Here is a 20,028-nt window from a genome sequence, read left to right on the forward strand (position 1 = left end):
TCATTATGAGCTGCAGAGCTAACATCAGAGCTGCATAATTCGTGGCACGGTTAGCCAGGCTGCATTCCCTGGTGAAGTCACAACTCTGGAGGAATTACCCTGAGTTTAGTGAGTTCCCTGGAAATTACTGGTGACCAGGAAAGAGAAGACGATCCTGACAGGTGAGAGCAGAAGGATTTCACTTTCTAAACGTCAAAGATCCTGGGTAGCAGGCATCAACTGAGATTTCCAATAAAGGAGTAAATGGATATCTGCAATAAACCAACCATTTTACCTAAGGAAAATCTATATTTTTCTGGCTACAAGAAATTTATTTCTAAAACTTCTGCATTTTAGGACATGACATTTTGTAAGACTTACTAATGGGAGTCGTGTATAGGACTTGAATCTCACTCGGGTAAAGTATTAAAGCAAGAGGGTGAAAACCAAAGTTGCTCAGTTGACTTCCACTCTCATGTCTGATTAGCAGCCATTTCAGATGATTATAGTTCGGCCCACATTCCTTGTGTGAGAGGCACTGCTTTTCCTCTCCAAGGTGAGTCCCACAGGATCCGTGTACCTGCTTCCTTTCTCACGAGACTTAAGACCTTTACTGCACTGTCACTTAATATAGTGGTCTGCGGGTTTACTGCACCTGAAGCAAGAAATGTGAAGCTAGATGATGAGACTCAACATTTAACTAAGAGTGAGAAAACAAGCATCCCATGTTTACCTTGGCAATGAGAGCACGGAGTGTCGCAAAGCAGTGAGTCAGGTAGGTGGTGCTCTGATCACAGCTCAGAGAATTCACCAGGACCCTCAGCACACCTCCCAGCAGGCTGTCTTTACAGTCCAGAGCTGAGCTAGCCTGGGGAACAGAAAAGCATCAGTGAATCCCTGGGCAGTGCCAGTGCAGATGCAGGTAGATGCTTTTGGCAGTTAGCACAGTGACATGGATGTTCCGTCTCTTCTTGATCGAGGATCTTAATTAAGGGTTTAGGAAAGCACCACACATACCGTCTATTACCATAATCGCTGAAGACCTATTTTCACATGACCTTGTTCCATAACTCCCAATTGATTTGGGGTTTATGCCTAATTCTGGGCTGCCAAACCAAGGTATAAGGCAATTCCCCCACCACCACCCCCACGGCCGGCAATCCTGTGCAACAGCTTTTGGAAAGTTCTTTCTACTTAAGCCACAGCTTTCCTTGTGGGCTTCAAAATACAATTGTGGGCTTCCCAGTGCAAAAAGGGCTGCTTGTGGGAGCGATGTTTCTAAATAGAAGCTTATTTATGAGCTGCAGCAGGACTAACACCACCAAAGACAATGAGAAAACACTTCAGCTGCCTTTGTACACTGCAAATACATTTTGAGGACTGGTGTTAAGAATATAGCATTCAAAGAACTGTATAAAGATATAATCAATGCGATGTCAAGTACCTGATAACAAGCATTTAGCAAAGCTGCCACATACTTTTTGTCTTTATTTTGGTACCACAATTATTTTCTAAAAGACAACTTAAAAGTTGGATTATTAAGGCTCAACTACATTTTGACAATATTTCTTCTAACCCTATAAAGCAATATTGGATCTATTCTAATAAATGATTTTTCATTGGAAACATGTAAAGTCTCACTTTTCAGGTTAACCAAAAACTTATCATTACCTAGACATCGTGAGATTCTTTGGACACTGAGAAGATGAAATTAGTATGGTGACTTATATTACTTCAAGTTCACAGTGATACAACACTTTTCTATAGCAGGGATGGCAAATTCATCATATGCACAAATTTGCTTCACTAACTTGTGTCCAAAACTGATGTCATTAATCACACTAGCACTCTTTTTACCTAGTCCAGTCATAATCTAATTTTTTGTTCAGTCATAATCTTAGTTTCCATACAGACATCAACCATAATTCAAATGGGAGTTGACTCATCAAACAACAACAAAAACCCAAAAAACCCCACCTCCCACTCCTATTCTAGATACTGAACAATAAGCCCACCACTTTCATTATAAACTTGGCACACACTCAGGTACCTATGAAGGTTAGACTGTCAAGTATCTAACTCTTTCCAAGAGAGCTTTATGTCAGTGAAGCCAGAGGAATGTTCAGTGAGTATCTTTGGAATTTGTAAGGTGGACACTATTGTTAATAGACCACCCAACTTCATTTTTTAAAAAAGCATCTTATATCACATTTATTTCATAATTTTCTATAAAGAATCCCTTATTAAATTCCAGTAAACGTACTGACTTGATCGTGTTGACTAGATCAGGTGTTCGTTGTCCTCACCTGGATAATGTTTTCTTGCATATCCAGAATGATTAAATTTGCTTCTGTGGCCAGGTTGCCACTGATCAAGGCTTCTTGATCTAACTCTGCCTTTGTTCTAAGAAACACAAAGAGGACAAATTAAAAGTGCATATCAAATCTGGCCATTTCCCAATGACTGTAATCTGTGTTCTAAGTGTAAAGAAACCTTCTGAAGAGTCAATCTTGAAGTGCAAATAAAGCAGCTGATTACAGGTAACTAGGAAATACAGGTGCTTTCTGTGGTTGGTGCTCAGATAAAAAGATTTTCTAGGTAAAGTCTCCCGGTCATCCCCACCATTATGAATAATGACAGCAATTATAAAAATAACAAAATGAGTGGAAAAATAATTATTGGTTGCTACTAGCAATTAGGCCAGCCAATGAGATCGGTGCTTAAAGCCTCAGGGCCATTTTTGCGTTTCACACATGAGAACCATCTCCAGATTGGAGCCAAGGAAGCCTCTGCAACAAGCTGGAGGGACTGAGACTAGGTGTGATGTGAATTTGGCTAATTGTGATGCTGTTGAACTAGGAAAGGCTGATGCTTCAGAACCAGGTCAGTGTCTTGACTTTCCAAAGACTGCCTTGGCTTTGCACAGTAAAGTACGAGCCTTTTGCCATTTCCCAGGGAGAAGCAAGGCTGCATTCCTGTGGAGTAGGACACTAACAGCCTCCTGGATGTCCGTGGTTATTACCCACTGGAGAATGGGAAACTGCCTGGTGCTGCATCTCCGTTGGGTTCTTTTTTTAAGGAGTCAGAATTTTTTTATTTTTTATTTTTGCTATTTAGGGCCATACCCACAGCATATAGAGGTTCAGGCTAGGGGTCATAACAGAGCTACAGCTGCTGGCCTATACTACAGTCACAGCAATGCCAGATCTGAGCCACATCTGACCTATACCACAAATCATGGCAATCCTTAACCTGCTGAGTGGGGTCAGGGACTGAACCTGTGTCTTCATCATACTAGTCAGGCTTGTTAACCACCGAGCCACAATGGGAACTCTGAATCAGAACATTTTATGCATTTAATTCATCCAGTCTCATAAAATCTAAGTGAAGCTGGAAAGAGGTATTTTGTATCATCTAAATTTAGTGGTCAGGAAAGGGAATTGTGAAGAACTGACTCTCCCAAGAGGCCCCAGTAGCCAAAGTGTTGCCATAGAGTTGGGGCATCCTGATATGAGCTCAAAAGTCTTGGACCAGGATCAACACACAGCTGTGCCTGTGCCCACTTTGCCCAACAATGGGGGCACTGCTGTTCTTATATACCACTGAGGGCTCAGGATAAATATTTCCCTGTGTTTTAAACATCTTCATGCTTAGGTTAGGCTCTGTGGCCCCAAGTTCTACAGATTCCCCTCATTCTCCAAGTGATAATATTTGTGTAAAATAAGTGAAATATAAAAGCTACTTTTTATTAAATTACTAGTCAGTTTAGATTCAGGGCAAAGCTGTCCAACAGAAACATAATGGGGACACATATGTCATTTTCTATTTTGTAGTAGACACTAAAAAAAAAGGCAGTAAGAGGAGTTCCCATCGTGGCACAGTGGAAACGAATCCGACTAGGAACCACAAGGGTTCGATCCCTGGCCTTGCTCAGTGGGTTAAGGATCTGGCGTTGCTGTGAGCTGTGGTGTAGATTGCAGATGCGGCTCAGATCTGGCGTAGGCCAGCCCCTACAGCTCTAAGTAGACCCCTAGCCTGGGAACCTCCATATGCTGTGGGTTTGGCCTTAAAAAAAAAAAAAAAAAAAAAGGCAGAAACAGGTAAAATTAGGGTTAATGTATTTCTATCTAACCCAATATATTAAAAAAAATCATCAATGTGTAATTATAATAAAACTTACTAATGAGATATTTTACTAATGAGATATTGGTGCTAAATTTATAATGTGTCATGTGTTTTTCACTTATAGAACTACCTTAGCTACTGTACTGGACAGTGCAGATCTAGAGTGATATAATCTGGATTTTTTTGAAATTTCTTTATAGTGCTAAAATACATAACAGAAATTTACCACCTTAACTTTTTTTTTTTTTTTTTTAAGGGCCACACTGGTAGCATATGGAAGTTCCCAGGCCAAGGGTCAAGTCAGAACTGTAGCTGCTGGCCTATGCCACAACCACAGCAAGGCCAGATCTGAGCCACATCTGCAACCTACACCACCGTTCACCACAATGCCGGATCTTTAATCCACTGAGCAAGGCCAGGGATCGAACCTGCGTCCTTATGGATACTAGTCGGATTCCTTATAGCCAAGGCAAATGGGAACTCTCACCTTAACCATTTTTAAGCGTACAGTTCAGTGGTATCAAGTACATTCATATTTTCGTGCAACCATCACCACTACTTAATCTGGTTTTTAAGAAACCTACCAGCTATTTCTCTAAAACAATGGTTTTCAAACTTGACTACAAAAGAATCACCTGGGGAGTTTCACCATCTACTTATTTCTGGATCCTACTACTGGAGATTCCAAATTAATTTGCCTGAGGTACATCTAGGCACTGGGAGCTTTAAGAGCTCCCCAGGTGATTTTAATGGACAGCCCAGATTGAAAACAACTTCTCTAAAAGATACAAAGCCAAAATAATTAAAAGTGATCTGAAAGAAAAAGGTGAAAGACACCACTATTATAATCACAAAAGTTCTCCAGCTCAACTGAACAGTTACCATTTTACTATAGTTTCTCTTTTTAAAAAAATCACCCTTGAAGATGATCAGAGGTGAATCATGAACTCTGAACACGAGAGCAGCCCATCCCATAGCTCAGGGCCGAGACCTAACCTAGAGCTGTTCGGGGCATCCTGCGCAGACAACCTCAGGATTGCGTTGTTTCCCTGAAAATCCACTTACACAGCCCAGGCAAACATGCTTTGTTAGGCTCTCCTTTAAGCTCATGGAGTAGATGGCCTAACCACCTAAGCCCTTAGCTACATGCCAACAATTCTCTGATTTGGGGCAAAGATTCACTGCCTGAACTTAACCTTATGGCTGCTTGAAACCAAATATCTTATAAATCAGTTCAGGGAACTTAGAGCAAGAATAAAATATCTAAAGCAAATGGATATGACTCATAAGACCAACAACTGGGCAACTGGGCTGTACACGTAACATGTATAATAAAAATCTTTCATGTTTTAAAATAAATTTGACTCCCCAAAGTCTCATAAGTGAACCTGAATGATTTATTCTTGTGATTAACAAAGAAAGTAATATATTTACAAAAAACATTACTACTCCAGCCTGCCCATCTCCCAACCTCCTAAAGATGGGTGCTTTATATACCATAGGGAATACCCTACCTATGCCTTGTCAGGGGTGTGTGTGTGTGTGTTGGGAGGTTAGCCATATAATGTGGCAGTGAACCACAGGATTGATTAGGCTACCTACTGCTAAGAGGAACAGCAGATACATGTTATCTATTCAAACAATTTAGTTTTAGTCTCATACGTCCAAATTGTGGCATAAATGGCAAGATGTATCTAGCGTATAATGCAATACAAGCAGGATATTTCTTCTTTCATTTCTTTAGATTATTTCCTGGTGACAATATAGATTGTAATACACATTCATTATAGGAAATGCACCACAGTAAAAGGAGAACATCATTTACAAATATTTTCAATATCCAAAGAAAGCCAAGATTAATGTATTGGTAAATTTCCTTCCACCCTTTTAAACATAGATTTACTGGAATTCCCTTCGTGGCTCAGCAGTTAATGAACCCAACTAGGATCCATGAGGATGCGGGTTCAATCCCTGGCCTTACTCAGTGGGTTAGGGATCCTGCGTTGATGTGAGCTGTGGCGTAGGTCACAGACACGGATAGGATTTGGCACTGCTGTGGCTGAGGTGGAGGCTGGCAGCTGCAGCTCCAATTTGATCCCTAGCCCGGGAACTTCCATATGCTGTGGGTGTGGCCCTAAAAAGCAAAAAAAAAAAAAAAAAAAAAAAAAATATATATATATATATATATATTACTATGTGTAGTCAAAGACTTAAGATTATGCTTTAAAAAATAATTGTCAATTCTGCTTTAAGTAACATCATATCATATGCATTTTCCATATCATTAAAATAATTAAAAAATGTTTAAATACCAACCTAATATTTCGTTATCTATTTCTCTGTTCTTAAGCATTTAGAATATTCCAATTTTTAAAAAATAATTTAATGTCGAATTGACATAAATAACCCTGAACATACATCTTTGTTCACATTTCTGGAGTGGAAATATGGATTGAAATGATGCATTGCTGGGTGTCCTGTCCTGTCTCATCAGCAGCTTTTGTTTAGCTGAGGTTGCTAAATATTAGTTTTCTTTAAATGCTTATCAATGTGATGAATGTTTTAAGAGCCAGAAATCATAATTCTTTATACCCAATACTATCCTGGGCCCATGGATGAACTGAACTGACATAGATAAGGATGTTTCATTTTCTTACCCTTGGTAGGATGTAGTTGTTTCAGTAATACAAGTAGCCTGGGAAAAAGAGTTTTGAACTTTAGGTAAAAGTAGCACAAAGTTGCCGAGTGACTCACTTATCTAGCTTCTCATTAGCTTGCCGCCAATGTGTCTGCTCTTTCCTCCATCTCAAATTTTCATTTAAGCCCGGAAATCGGTCATTCCCTAGGAGTTAAGAAATGCACGATAGGAATTTGATTAGCATTAGCAAGATAACCAGAAGTTCCATAACAAGCTCAGTAGAGAGGACTCAGCACCACATCTGTGCCTAATTAGAACCCGTGCTGGGTGCTGGTGGGAGACAAAGCCCACCCATGGCCCTGACTGGGCTGGCCTGTTCTTTGACAGGTTAGCATTTAGAGGCTTGTCCACCTTGACAGAGTTTCAGTGAGCACATTTCGCATGAATGCAGGGTTCCAATGAAATTGGGGTTTCTCACTGAATTATTGAAAAGGAGAGCTAGTGTAGAATGAGGATGCCCAGCCACCACTGAAAAAGCTCAGCTCTTTCCACGTTCTCTGCCATTATGTTCCACTGCATAAAGGGAGCTGTTTCTTTTACTTGAGCACAGTGAACATGACTGGGGTGCTAGAGCGATTCAATCGATCCTACAGAGAGGAGCTCAGCCTTTCGGAGATCATTTCTGGTGTGATGGGATCCCTAGGGAACTGCAATACTCTGAGATTACTGGGGGGATTGGTTTCATTCTAACAGTACTCTGCATGATTTGGGGAGATGACCTTAGAACCAGAACCCTCCAGTAGAACCACCTACATAGACTATTCAACTTTCCTGGGGAGAAGCGTCACCCTTGTGGAAGATGCCATTCACCTCAACCTGTGACTTGCATTCTTGGATGACACCTTTTACTACCACCAAGTTTTAAACAGAAGAGGCCATTTGGGGACGTTTCTGAGGCTCCTGTGACCTCAGGAAAGGCACTTTACCCTAGAGGCACGGGGCTAACATTACAAACATCATGCACAAGATCCCAGAATCTGCCTGTCTCTGTTATCATAACATCTTAAGAGAGTGATGGTGTCTGTGATTCCTCTGGGGAGGAGGGTACAAAACTCGCTGACAGCAGGAAAGGGCTGCTCCAACACACCTGGAGCCCGGCAGCGCCGCATCATCTCGCCTCTGGCCCCTTCACCTCGCAGCAAAGCCTCTTCTAGCCTGGCTTTGACGTCCCTCGACTTCTGCAGAACTTGGGTACTGACTTTGTCAGAAGTCTGTTTTCCCTGCATGGGAAAGAAGCAGAAGGACATTAAGCTTGGTGAGATCTCTGTCTATGGGGAGAATCCTCAAGGCAGAACACCTCACAGTGACATCAGCCAATTTGGACACATGCTACAGAGATACTCTATCCTGGGGGATCCTGAGGCTGAAATCCTATTAATGGGAATGTGTTCTCTCTGCAGAAGGCAGAGCTCTTTCCCAGGGGAATGATTGTATCTAGATAGGCTATAGATATGCATATGGGTTATAGATTCTACTACAGAAATACCACAAAATTAATGGTGCCCCTGTTGCCCAAACAAAGGGGAACAGTGACAAGACAGAAAAGAACTTGGGAGATAAGAGCTGAGTGGCAAACTGAGCCACCCCATACTTACTTTGTATTCAAAACATGAGACACAGATGAAAAGGAGATCTAAAATCCTGTTTAGCTGCATGGATGGCAAGTCGGCAATCCACTTCCTAAGGAGGATCTGATCAGCATTTTTCATGATCCAGAGGAAGCAAATCATGAGGTTTCGGGTCGTGTCGGCATTCAGCATGTTGTACTGCTTGTAGGGCTGGAAGGAAGCAGATTGGGGAGAAGGACACAGGGGAAGAGGTTGAGCAGCAGACACATGGAAAGGGATGCTCATTTCTTAGGACATAGTAACTGGACTTCTTCCAAGGCCTGGGATCTGTTTCCAGGAACTCTGCCTCCCCTCCACAAGAGAAGCTGTGTTCTTTGAGTGGGTCTGCTCCGCAAAGGGGCTGGCCTGGGGCAATATCTGAATGAGACTTTCAGCCACGTACCTGTAGGCACCCTCTGTTTCAGGAGCAGTGTGGTCTAGTGGTCTGCCTTGGACCTTGACCATGCCCTCTCTGTCCCCCATCTCAGTGACACAGGGGCTAAGCTGCTAAGTTCTTCATGTATTTTTCCTTCAAACTGGAGACTGCTGGGTTGGACTTCTAGCAGGGAACTACCCTGGCTGGGTTCCCCGAATATCCTAACTATTCAAGATTTAGCTTCTTTGTCAGAATCCAAAGTATAAGGGTCATGAACTGCTCAGCAAATTAATCAAATGCATCATTCAGTGGGTCCCCTGCAGTGGGACTTTAAATCACAATTTATGTTTTCCTGGGAGCAGGGGGTGGGGGCTCAGGCTATCTGCTTTCATGCTCTGGCCACAAGTGTTCATTTTTGAGTGCTGAGCACACTGTCTGTTGCTCTTCCAGTCAACACCGAGGACAATATGTGGTTCATGTGGCAGAGCTAATATCTAATGGAATGTAGTGATGACACTGCAGTGAGGTATAGGTTCCTATGTGAGGAAAATGGCAGGTTTAGATGGGAATGATAGGGCTTATGAAGTGACTTTGGATTTTCTGAATATGGCCATAAGAAGAAATGAAATCTTTAGATGTATTATAACTTCAGAGGAAGCATTTAATAGGCAAAACTTGGGCTTCTGAGTTTCTGTTAGAGATAAACAACATAAAAGGCACACACTACCTCAAGCAGCTGACTTTAGTAAGACAGATATACAAAGGTGGAGTAGTATATTTATTACACTGTAGGATGAGTTATGTCAACTCCCAAACATCTTTTCTCTTTTTTACCTCCTTGCCCCTCAGCTCTCACGGGGGTGTCTGGGGATGGGGAGGGCTGGAGGGAAGAGGAGAAAGTCACCCAGCAAAGCAGAGTTAGGTCGAAAGTCTACCTTCCCAGTAAAGAACTGTGTTGAGTTCTCTGCATAGATAAATGCTACGCTGAAATGTAAAGTTAAAATGCTAGAGGCTGCAGTGCTGTCTTTTTTTTTTTAGGGCCACACCTGCAGCACATGGAGGTTCCCAGGCTAGGGGTCTAATCAGAGCTGTTGTTGCCAGCCTACACCACAGCCACAGTGACGAGAGATCCAAGCCTCGTCTGCAACCTACACCACAGCTCATGGCAATGCCGGATCCTCAACCCACTGAGAGAGGCCAGGGATCAAAGCTGCAACCTCATGGTTCCTAGTCGGATTTGTTTCCGCTGCACCAAGATGGGAACTCCTGCAGTGCGGTCTTGACAAAGGCATCAGAGCCCAGCAAGGAACAGAGGTAGATTCCACCTCGAGTGAATCAGAAGCTGTATTCCTGGAAAAGCCCCTCTTCAAGCCTGCAGAGTCTGTGCTAAAGGACAGAGTGGGAGTTTCTGTTGTGGAGCAACAGGATTGGTGGCATCTTGGGAGCACTGGGACTCAGGCTTGACCCCCTGTACAGTGGGTTAAGGATCTTGCATTGTTGCAGCTGCAGCTTAGGTCTCAACTGCAGCTCAGATCTGATCCCTGGCCAAGGAACTCCCTATGCCTTGGGGCGGCCAAAAGAAAAAAAATAAAATTTATATCTATATATATTTTTTATATAAATAAATATATGTATATATATATATATGTATATATGTATAGGACAAAGCCAAACAACTCTTCTGAGACTCTCTGGGAATGCAAAAAAAAAAACTGAAGAAGCTTATGACACAGCCTAGCAAGCAACCGGCCTCCTTCATTCTTTCTTTCTTTCTTTCTTTCTTTTTTTTTTTTTTTTTTTGAGGCAGACATAGGATGAATAATAAACATATAGAATAAACACAGCTCAAGCCTCCCACTTGAGGGAGTCTTGGTTTGATCTGTGCAAGAATCCCAGATTTTCCAAGCTTACCTTTCTTGGTTTTCTGAGCCTTGGACTTGGCGCCACTGAAACTGCCTGAATTTGATCTGTGAGTCTCTGCTGTTGCCAGAACCCCATCTGACTGGGTGCTGCCTCACCTGTGCCATTTCCCTTCTCAACTGCTGGCCTCACCAAGATTCCTTTCTAGCAGAAATCTCACTGCCTGATCTAGGCTGGGTTCTGGTAGGTGAATTTAAGAACAAGCCCATTAGAGGATGGGAGAAGACACAATATGAAAAATAAACAAGAGGCATGTGCACCAACATACCAGGGAAGACAGCATTGTTCCACTTGTCTTCAAGTTAAAGTGATTCCCAGCTATGGCCAATGCCACATTCTGGTTAATTGCACTGCTCCCTTCTTGTTCTTCATCCGAGCCATTGGCACGATTTTTTCCACTGCGGGCATCTGCAGCTGTAATTAAAATATTATTGGTCTTACCATATGATCCAGTTATTGTGCTCCTTGGTATTTAACCAAAGGAGTTGAAAACCTTAGGTTCACACAAAAGTCTGCACACCATACTAACAGCAGTTTTATTCATAACTGCCGCAACTTGGAAGCAACCAAGAGGTCCTTTAGTAGGTGAATGGATAAACAAATTGTGGCACATCCAGACAATGGGAAATCATTCAGTGCCAAAAAGAAATGATCTATTAAGCCATTTATTATATCCATGTAATATAGATGTATGTATGTTTATACACAGGTCTAGATGTATGCAAACAAAATAAAGACCCACCATTTAAAAGGTTGATTTTTAAGGCCATGATCAATTACATAAACAGAAAGTATTTATTGAAGCAGTTCTGAAAAAAGCGTGCTAAAAAACACATGTGACTGACTCATTAAAAACTCACGATTTTATTAGACTCATCAACATTATAGTATTTTGACTTATAATACTAGAGTATAAATGGTATTTTCACCTGTGGAACTTCTGACAACAGAATTCAATTTTAAAAAATAATAATTCACTATTGTTTTTTAAGGCAACTAAGTTTTTTAAACAACTGGTGAAATGAAGAGCATGTGGCAACTATTCAAGACCTGATAACATTATCAGGATTAATTTGAGGATTCATTCTCATTTCCCCTAAATGTGCCTAGGATCATAGTTACAAGAAAAGGTGGGAAGGATATGAACATCTGATGCCAAAATGCTTTTATAGAAGTTCTCTCATTTTATCTTTATCACGACCCTTAAGATAATAAGCATCGTTATCACATTTTTATAGCCGAGGAAAGGAAGTGAAAGCATTAGAAGGCTGAGCAACTTGCCAAAGGTCACATACAGTAAGAAACGGGCTAGAATTTGAGTTCAGCTGTATCTTTTTTTAAAAAAAAATAACATACCTATTAGTTTATCCATTGAAAGATTTCATATGTAATAGATACACTATATTACCTCTAAAAATAGAATACTTGTACTGTTTTCCCTCTTGTCAGCTATGTCATGACTATAAAGTTCAGTGTGTATGTAAAGAAACCACTGAGATTTCAAAGATTCAAAGACCAAGTGCTGAAAAGTTCTCATTCCAAGTGACTGATTAGGAAAATTCTAACCAAGAAGGAAGCTTTGTGCAATGTGTGCTAACAATTCCCTGCTTTGGGAATAAACAAGTCACAGGTCTTCAAAGGAAACTTTCTTGAAATGTCCAGGCAAAATTCTAGAAGTGGTCTGCAAATCACGTGCCACGCTCTAAATCACATCTTTATATACTGCAGATGACTCTATTCTCCACCTGCTCTCCAGTCAGGCACAGCTAGAGGAAGCTTGATGCACCTCACCCTGCAGTCAGACCACTCATTTGCCAAGCTGGCTTCTGTAATTTCCTTGCCTGTTTCTCCCTCCTCATTTACATGAGCTAAATAATTGTCAACACAGGATCTTAGAAATAATTTAGTCACCAAGGACAGTTTACATTTGGAGGAAGTAGGAAAACATGGATGGTTCCCAGATTTGGCACATGATTGCCTGCAAGGATTCTGGGCTTAATAAGCATCCTCAGGTTCCTTCCTCTGTCAAGAGGACAGTGTGGTAATGTCTAAGAACTTCTCTTTGCTTGAGGAAAAGCAGGAACCACTCTGAAGTGGTCAGAATTGTGTGTGTGTGTGTGTGTTGGGAGGAGCAGGAGGGCAGGCAGATGGGATTGTCTTTCTCAGGTGTCAGAAAAGAAGTTCCTTTTGGGAGAGGGGAGTTTTGTTTGTCTATATTCCCTAATCCACACTGTAATATGCCAATAAACTCAGGAGGTGCACAAAGGCCTTCTAGACAATCTAGCCTTTCCTCTTGCCGCCAAGTTGGAGATACTGACCTCAACCTTAGAATGAGTCTCTTGGTGCCAAAGGCAAAATTCCTCTGCTGTTTTTTTTTTTTTTTTTTGAAAATTTTTCTTATAATTGATTTACAATGTTCTGTCAATTTCTGCTGTACCTACACAGTGACCCAGTTTACACACACACATTCTTTTTCTTACATTATCCTTCATCATGTTCCATCACAAGTGCTTAGACACATAATTCCCTGTGCTATATAGCAGGATCGCATTGCCTGTCCAAATGCAACAGTTTTCATCCACTAACCCCAGTTTTTGTTTTGTTTGCATGGTACAAGTGTTTAGACTCATTTGGGTCTGTTTCTTTAACACTTACAAAAGAGAAAGAACACCTTTATTTCAAGGCCTTAGAGCAGGGATCTCCAAAAGGAGAAATTCTGTTATCTCATCCTTTGGGGTGTATGGTCAATAATGTTTATCATATACCAACAGACCAATGATTGAATGAATGAATGAACAATTTCTAAATAAAAAACATACAGTGCGATGTGCCTTTAAAAAAACCCATCTATTGGGGCCTACGTTAAAAAGTATTGGAGAGCATGGGTGTTGGGAATTGTTCACACAAGCATATAGCACTGAAGCTAGTAATAGAAAGCTCATTCTAGTGGGGTATTTGGCAGGGGCCCCCATCACTCCAAAGAAGGAAATAGAAGGCAGTGTTACCTGTAAAGTCATAGAGCTGTGGCAAAGCATCCAAAATGATACCCACCAAAGGCAGGTAGAGGGCAGCTACTTTGACCTTCACCTCTGGTTTGACACAACGTGGGTCCAGGTCGTGAGAACTGAGCAGGCTGTGGATGGCACTGACGGCTTTCCTTTGCACTTTGCTGATTCTGTTGGTGCAACACAGAAAACCAAAGTTACGGTGAAGGGAGCCTGAGCAGAATGCTCCTGAACAATGGGATGACAATGTGAAAGCCAAACAAATTAGAGTAGAAATATATAGAATACAGAGACAAACTGCCTGTGTTCTAGTCCTGGCTCTGCTGTTGGCGTGATGCTTAGAATGCAACATGTTGTATCATCAGTATTCCACACCTTTTCATCACTGAATAATATTCCATTGCATGAATGTATTTTATTTATCCATTCATCAACTGAAGGACATTTGAGTTGTTTCTACTTTTTGGATATTATGAATTATGAGTGCTGCTATGCATATTTGTTTACAAGTTCTTCTGTGGTTGTATGTTTTATTTCTCTTGGGTATCTACCTCAGGGTAGAATACCTAGATCGTATGGTAACTCTATATTTAATCTTTAGAGGAACCACCAAACTGTTCTCAGCAGTGGCTATATCATTTTACATTCCCATCAGCAGTGTATTTTCTCTTTTCCAATACTTATTATTATCTATTAAGCCATCCTGGTGGGTATGAAGGTGGTATGAGCTGAATGTTTGTGACCTGTTCCAGACTTTTATGTTGAAACTTAATTTCCAATGTGATGGTGTTTGGAGGTGGGGCCTTTGGGTCTTTAGGGCTCTGGAATGAGAGTAGAACCTTTATAAAAGAGACCCAAGAGAGCTCCCTTTCGGTGTGGGTGAACATAGCAAGAAAATGACCATCTATGAACTAGGGAGTGGGTCCTCGCCAGATGCTGAAACTGCCAGCACCTTGATCCTTAACTTCCCTGCCTCCAGAGCTGTGAGAAATTTCTGTGGTTTATAAGCCACTAAGTCTACGCTATTTTTGTTATAGCAACTCAAAGGAACTAAGAAAGAAGGGATATGTACCTGGTTTTGAAAAGCATTTCCCTGATGGTTAATTATGCTGAGAACTTTTTAATGTGCTTATTAGTCATATCTTCTTTGGAGAAATGTCTATTCTGATCCTGTGACCTTTAAAAAATTGAGTTGTTTGTTCTTTTATTATTGAGTTGTTGAGTTGACTTTAAAATATTTTTTAAATACAAATCCCTCATTAGAACTATGATTTGCAAATTTTTCTCCCATTCTGTTTGCTGTGTTTTCACCTTCTTAATGATGTCCTATAAATCACAGAAATTTTAAATTTAATCAAGTCTAATTTATCTTTTTTCCCTCTTTTGCCAGGTGTCTTTTCGGTGTCAGATCTAAGAAACTAATGCCTATTCAAATTTCATGAAGATTATTACCCTTGTGATTTCATCTAAGAGTTACATAGTTTTAACATATATATTTAAGTCTTTTATCTCTCTTTCTTTTTTGGGCATGGGGGGGCACACCTGTGGCATATAGAAGTTTCCAGGTGGGGGATCAAATCTGAGCCACAGCTGTGACCTTAACCTGCTGTACCACAGCAGGATCTCTCCATTTTGATTTAATTTTTGTATATGGTGTGAAACAGGGATCCAGCTTACTTCTTTTGAATGTGGATATCCAGTTTTCCCAGTGCTATTTGTTGAAAACATTGTTCTTGCACCCACTGAATTGTTTTGACACTCTGGTCAAGAATTGGTTGGCTACAAACGTGAGGATTTAATTTCTAAACTCAATTCAATTTCATTAATTTACATGTCTATCTTTAAGTCAGAACCATGTGGTCTTGACTATTTATATATTTATTTATTTATTGGTCTTTTTAGGGCCACACCCAAGGCATATGGAAATTCCTAGGCTAGGGGTCGAATTGGAGCTGCAGCTGCTGGCCTATGCCACAGCCACTGGAATGTGTGATCTGAGCCTCATCTGAGACCACAGTGGCTCATCCTTAATCCACTAAAAGGGGCTGGGGATGGAACCAGCATCCTCATGCCTACTAGTTGGGTTCATTCCCACTGAGCCACAGTGGGAACTCCCTGGTCTTGACTACTTTATAGTAAGTTTTGAAATTGGGAAATGTGTGTTCTCCATTTTTGTTTTTCTTTTTCAAGACCGTTTTGGCAATATGGAAGTCCTTTGAATTTCTACACAAATTTTGTGTCAATTTGTCCATTTCTATAAAAGCCAGCTGGAATTGTACTGAATCTGTAGATCAATTTGGGGAGTACTACCATCTTAACAATATTAAATTTTCTGATCCATGAAAGTGTCATGCCTCTCCATTTATTTAGATCTCTTTATTTCTTTTGAAAGTGTTTTATAGTTTTCAGTGTACAATTCTTGTACTTATTTTGTTAAATTTATTCCAAAGATTTGTATTCTTTTGATGCTACATTAAGTGGAATTGTTTTTTTAATTTCATATTGTTCACTGCAGGAGTATAGAAATACAATTAATTTTGGTATATTGATCTTGTACCTGCAAATTTGCTGAATTCATTTATTACCTTTAATAGTTTTTTATGGGTTCTCTGGGATTTTCTACAAACAAATCTTGTCCTCTGTGAATAGGGACAGCTTTACTTCTTCCTTTCCAATATGAATACCTTTTATTTCATTTTCTTGTCTAACTACCCTAGATAGAACTTCCAGTACAACATTGAATACAAGAAGCAGGAGTGGACATTCTTATCTTGTTCCCAACCTTAAAAGGAAAGCATTTAGTCTTTTACCAATAAATATGATGTCAGCTGTGGGTTTTTCGTAGATGCCTTTATTGGGTTGAGGAAACTCAAATATATTCCTATAGGGTTTGTCAGGACAAGGTTCTGGGTTTTTTTCAATGCTTTTTATTCATCTATTGAGATTATCACATAGGTTTTATTCTTTATTCTCATCATATAATGTATTATGTCAATCGATTTTCAGATGCTAAACCAATCTTGCACTCCTGGGATAAATTCTACTTAGCCATGGTGTATAATCCTTTTTATATGTTGCTGGGTCTGATCTTTTGTTGAAGATATTTACATCTATAACTGTATTGGTCTGCTGTTTTCTTGTGCTGTTGTTGTCTGCTTTTGCCATCACAGAAATGCTGGCTTGAAAGAATGAGTTGGGATGTGTTCTCTCTTCTGTTATTTGGAAGAATGTGTGAAGGAATTAATTTAAACATTTGGTAGCATACCACAGAGTGCTAGAGAATTTCCACATGCTTGAAAACCATTATGGTTTTAATGACGTATAAACATTTGTGGACACCCCCAGGTAAGGGAGGTTTCAGGGAGACCCACTGGAAACTAGAACTGAGGTTTCTTTCAGGAGTTCAGGTATTGATACGTGTCCTACTGGCCCTGTGCCTCAAATGGGCAGGTGTGCGTGAGTCCATTAATTGCCTTGGCAGCAAAGGGAAGTACCAGCGCAGAAGATGCACTGTCAAAGGAGAAGATGCCTCTGAGGTTTTCTGCCCACCTGGCAAATCCGTGATGGCATTTTTAATGACTCTCCAGGAGAGGAACTGACAACCCAGCAATCACGGATTATTGTGTTGCCAAAGGAGTGACACTCAATTAGTTACCCTCTGGGGGGTAGAAAAGGTACCGTGTGTGTGTGTGTGTGTGTGTGTGTGTGTGTGTGTGTGTGTGTGTGTCTGAAGAATGTACCTACTTGATTGAACATAATTACATGATGACCTCTGACCATACTCTACCATGTTGCTAGTGAAATAAAAACAAGCATTTTATGAGGAATCAGAACAGATGTAAAGGCTGTTTCCCTAGACATTTCACTAGAAGGGAAATGGAACATAGAAACTACTGCTTAGGTAAATATTAAAGAGCGCTTTCAGAAATCTTGTAAATAAGTGCTACCAAAAGAATTAAGACTAAGTGTGTGTGTATGTGTATATGCGCGTGAGTGCGTGTGTTTATACGAAGGGAATTTTTTTGTGTGTGCAAGCCTCCTTCTCCGCATGTTATCAGCATGTGTGGTGTCAGGGCACCCGGTGTTGCTGTGAAAATTTATGTTAGCTATAGAGAAGGAAGTTTTATAGAGAACATTGAGAAGAGTTTAGTAAGGGTTGAGAGAAGACGAAATTAAAGCCTTGGAAAATGAAGCTCTTTAAAGATACACGTAACACCTGAAATTCTGGAATGAGGCAGAAGTTACAGCTAAGAACATAAGCTTTCCCACACTGACCAGCTAAGAGATAGAGACACACACTCACTTAGGCAATACTGACATGGGCAAAGCACCTGGAACACATTTGTTATTGAAGTTACAAAATTTTGTGTTCCCATGATTGTTTCATACAGAGATGTCCTGTTTTCTTCACAAATTTATAAGCACTTTGAGGACACTAAAGAATTTCCCATTAGACAAAAATCTATAAGGAAGAGCAACGCTGCCATTCATCAGCATACTCTATTCCAGAAACTTCTTTAGCAGAGGAAGGAAGAAAGCAGGCATCATAGGAGTCCCCAGGAAGGGAGGTGACGTGGTACAGGAAAGTGGGCCCTGGAGAGGGACTCAGGAGACCATGGCTCTGAACTTGGCTCTGCTGTGTAACTTTAGGAAAGTTTCTTCAATTCCGTGGGCCTAATGTGAACACCAAAAGGGCGGAACCTAAATGATTTTCCAACCCTAATGATCCTTGGATTTGAGTCCCTGAATGGTGAGCTAGTCTAGGGGGGCAAGGAATTTTGTCTGCTTTATGCACTGATACAGCTCTGATATATTCCACCTCTCAACTGTGAATGGCCCATGGCAGGCATTCAGTAACTACTGAATGGAATGTAGAGGATTTTGGAAGGACTGGTCTGCTCCCATCCAGTCAGGTCCAATCCCATGGGTTTAGGGAGCAGAGAGAAAGAAGGAACGAATGGAAGTCCTTGTTTGATGACTTCAAGTCAAGATACTGCCATGGGCCTCTGGGTGATCAGGTTTGTGAGTGGTGAAAGAATTTACAAGCCCTGAGCCTGTGGCATCTCTCATAGACTGGGAAGGTCTTTTTGCAAGAAACCTACTCTGGGCATGGAGCAACCACCTTTCCATCGGAGGTCACTTCCTTTGTCAGCATTGAGCCAAGTGGCATCCAGCTCCTTCCTTTGTGTGCACACAGATCACCCAGGGGCATACGTTTAAAATAGCTGTTTCTAAGGAGTTCACTAATCAAGCACCCCAGGGAAACCCAGCAGAATTACTAACTTCCTCTTAATGAATAAATGGCTGAAAAGAGCTATTTTATGGTTTCTCTCCCTCCCTAAGGCCTTGCCACATTCCTACTGGCACCATTTTCTCAACACATGGCTGCTTCTACCGGTCTGATGAATGGTAAAGTTTTCTGCCAAGCAAGAGAGGGTGAACTGCAAACTTTAGTAAAGAGCCTGCTTTTTTTTTTTTTTTTCTTTGTCTTCCATTTTAAATATCTGAAACCTACCCTTCCCCTTCGGCATCCAGGGCTGCGGCCAGTTCTGTAAAGAGAAGCCCGGTGAGGAAATGCTGCTGGCGGTACTCTGGTGTCAAATCAAACATGCTGGCAATCTTCTGGTCCTGGAAACTGGAGCAGGAGCTGGAGTTCTACAGAAACATAAGGAGCAGTTCTATGAATCAACGGAGCTGGAATTAACATCATGATGGGTAGTAGTTATTGAGCGTGTGCCACTGCCAGGTTCCATAAGGGCCGTGCAGTGAAACAGGCACCTCTCGCATCCCCACGTGACAGATGAAGAAACTGAGATTTGGAGCGTTCACTCTGCTTTTCCAACAAAGCTTAAAATCCTGGGATAACACTTGGGTAGAGAAGACGGGACTGGACCCAACGTTATGACTGTAAGCAGGAGATTCCTCTATGACAAACTGCCACCTTTATTTAAAGCTCCTGTTAAACTTCTGAACATGGCTTTATATACACTGTCTGAAGTGTACTGGCCTGGAAACTGGAAGTGGCATCAGGCAGGGAAGTGCCAGATTGACCAGTCCTGGGAAATTCCTGTGTTCTCCCTTTGGGGGCATACTTTATATTTCACTAGGAGAATCTGAAATGTCTCTGGAAGGCCTTTCTGGTTTGGTGAGGCTGGGCAGTCAGAAGGGAGCATGGGAGAGGACCCAGGGCACAGCTATCACATCTGGAGCATCTGCTTGTCAGTCAGCTCTTTCCCAGTTGACAGGGAAGACAGTCCTGTAGTGCACATCTGAATTATGCCATTTGGTGAGAAGAGCTAAGAGTTTTTTAAAAAAGCA

The 20,028-nt window shown here is 41.2% G+C and overlaps 1 protein-coding gene across 9 annotated transcripts in view; it reads right to left on the reverse strand.

The window, feature by feature from the left end:
- DOCK8 (dedicator of cytokinesis 8) overlaps positions 1-20,028 on the reverse strand; it is a 235,657-nt gene that overhangs the window by 34,778 nt on the left and 180,851 nt on the right. For all 9 annotated transcript variants that reach the window (XR_014822445.1, XR_014822448.1, XM_084987023.1 and 6 more), the window contains 8 exons: positions 19,226-19,365; positions 13,711-13,880; positions 10,974-11,119; positions 8,398-8,580; positions 7,890-8,022; positions 6,859-6,946; positions 2,286-2,382; positions 713-847 (listed from right to left, as the gene is read on the reverse strand). Coding sequence is in view for 7 of the 9 variants with exons in the window: in XM_084987023.1 (XP_084843149.1) it covers positions 713-847; positions 2,286-2,382; positions 6,859-6,946; positions 7,890-8,022; positions 8,398-8,580; positions 10,974-11,119; positions 13,711-13,880; positions 19,226-19,365 (1,092 nt within the window). In the remaining 2 variants the exon portion in view is untranslated. The remainder of the gene's footprint in view (positions 1-712; positions 848-2,285; positions 2,383-6,858; positions 6,947-7,889; positions 8,023-8,397; positions 8,581-10,973; positions 11,120-13,710; positions 13,881-19,225; positions 19,366-20,028) is intronic.

Source organism: Sus scrofa, chromosome 1 (assembly GCF_054392235.1).
Source record: "Sus scrofa isolate SSC_HxYL_T2T_F1_AM1 chromosome 1, Sscrofa_HxYL_maternal_Yorkshire_Landrace_v2.0, whole genome shotgun sequence".
Classification (NCBI taxonomy): Eukaryota; Metazoa; Chordata; class Mammalia; order Artiodactyla; family Suidae; genus Sus; species Sus scrofa.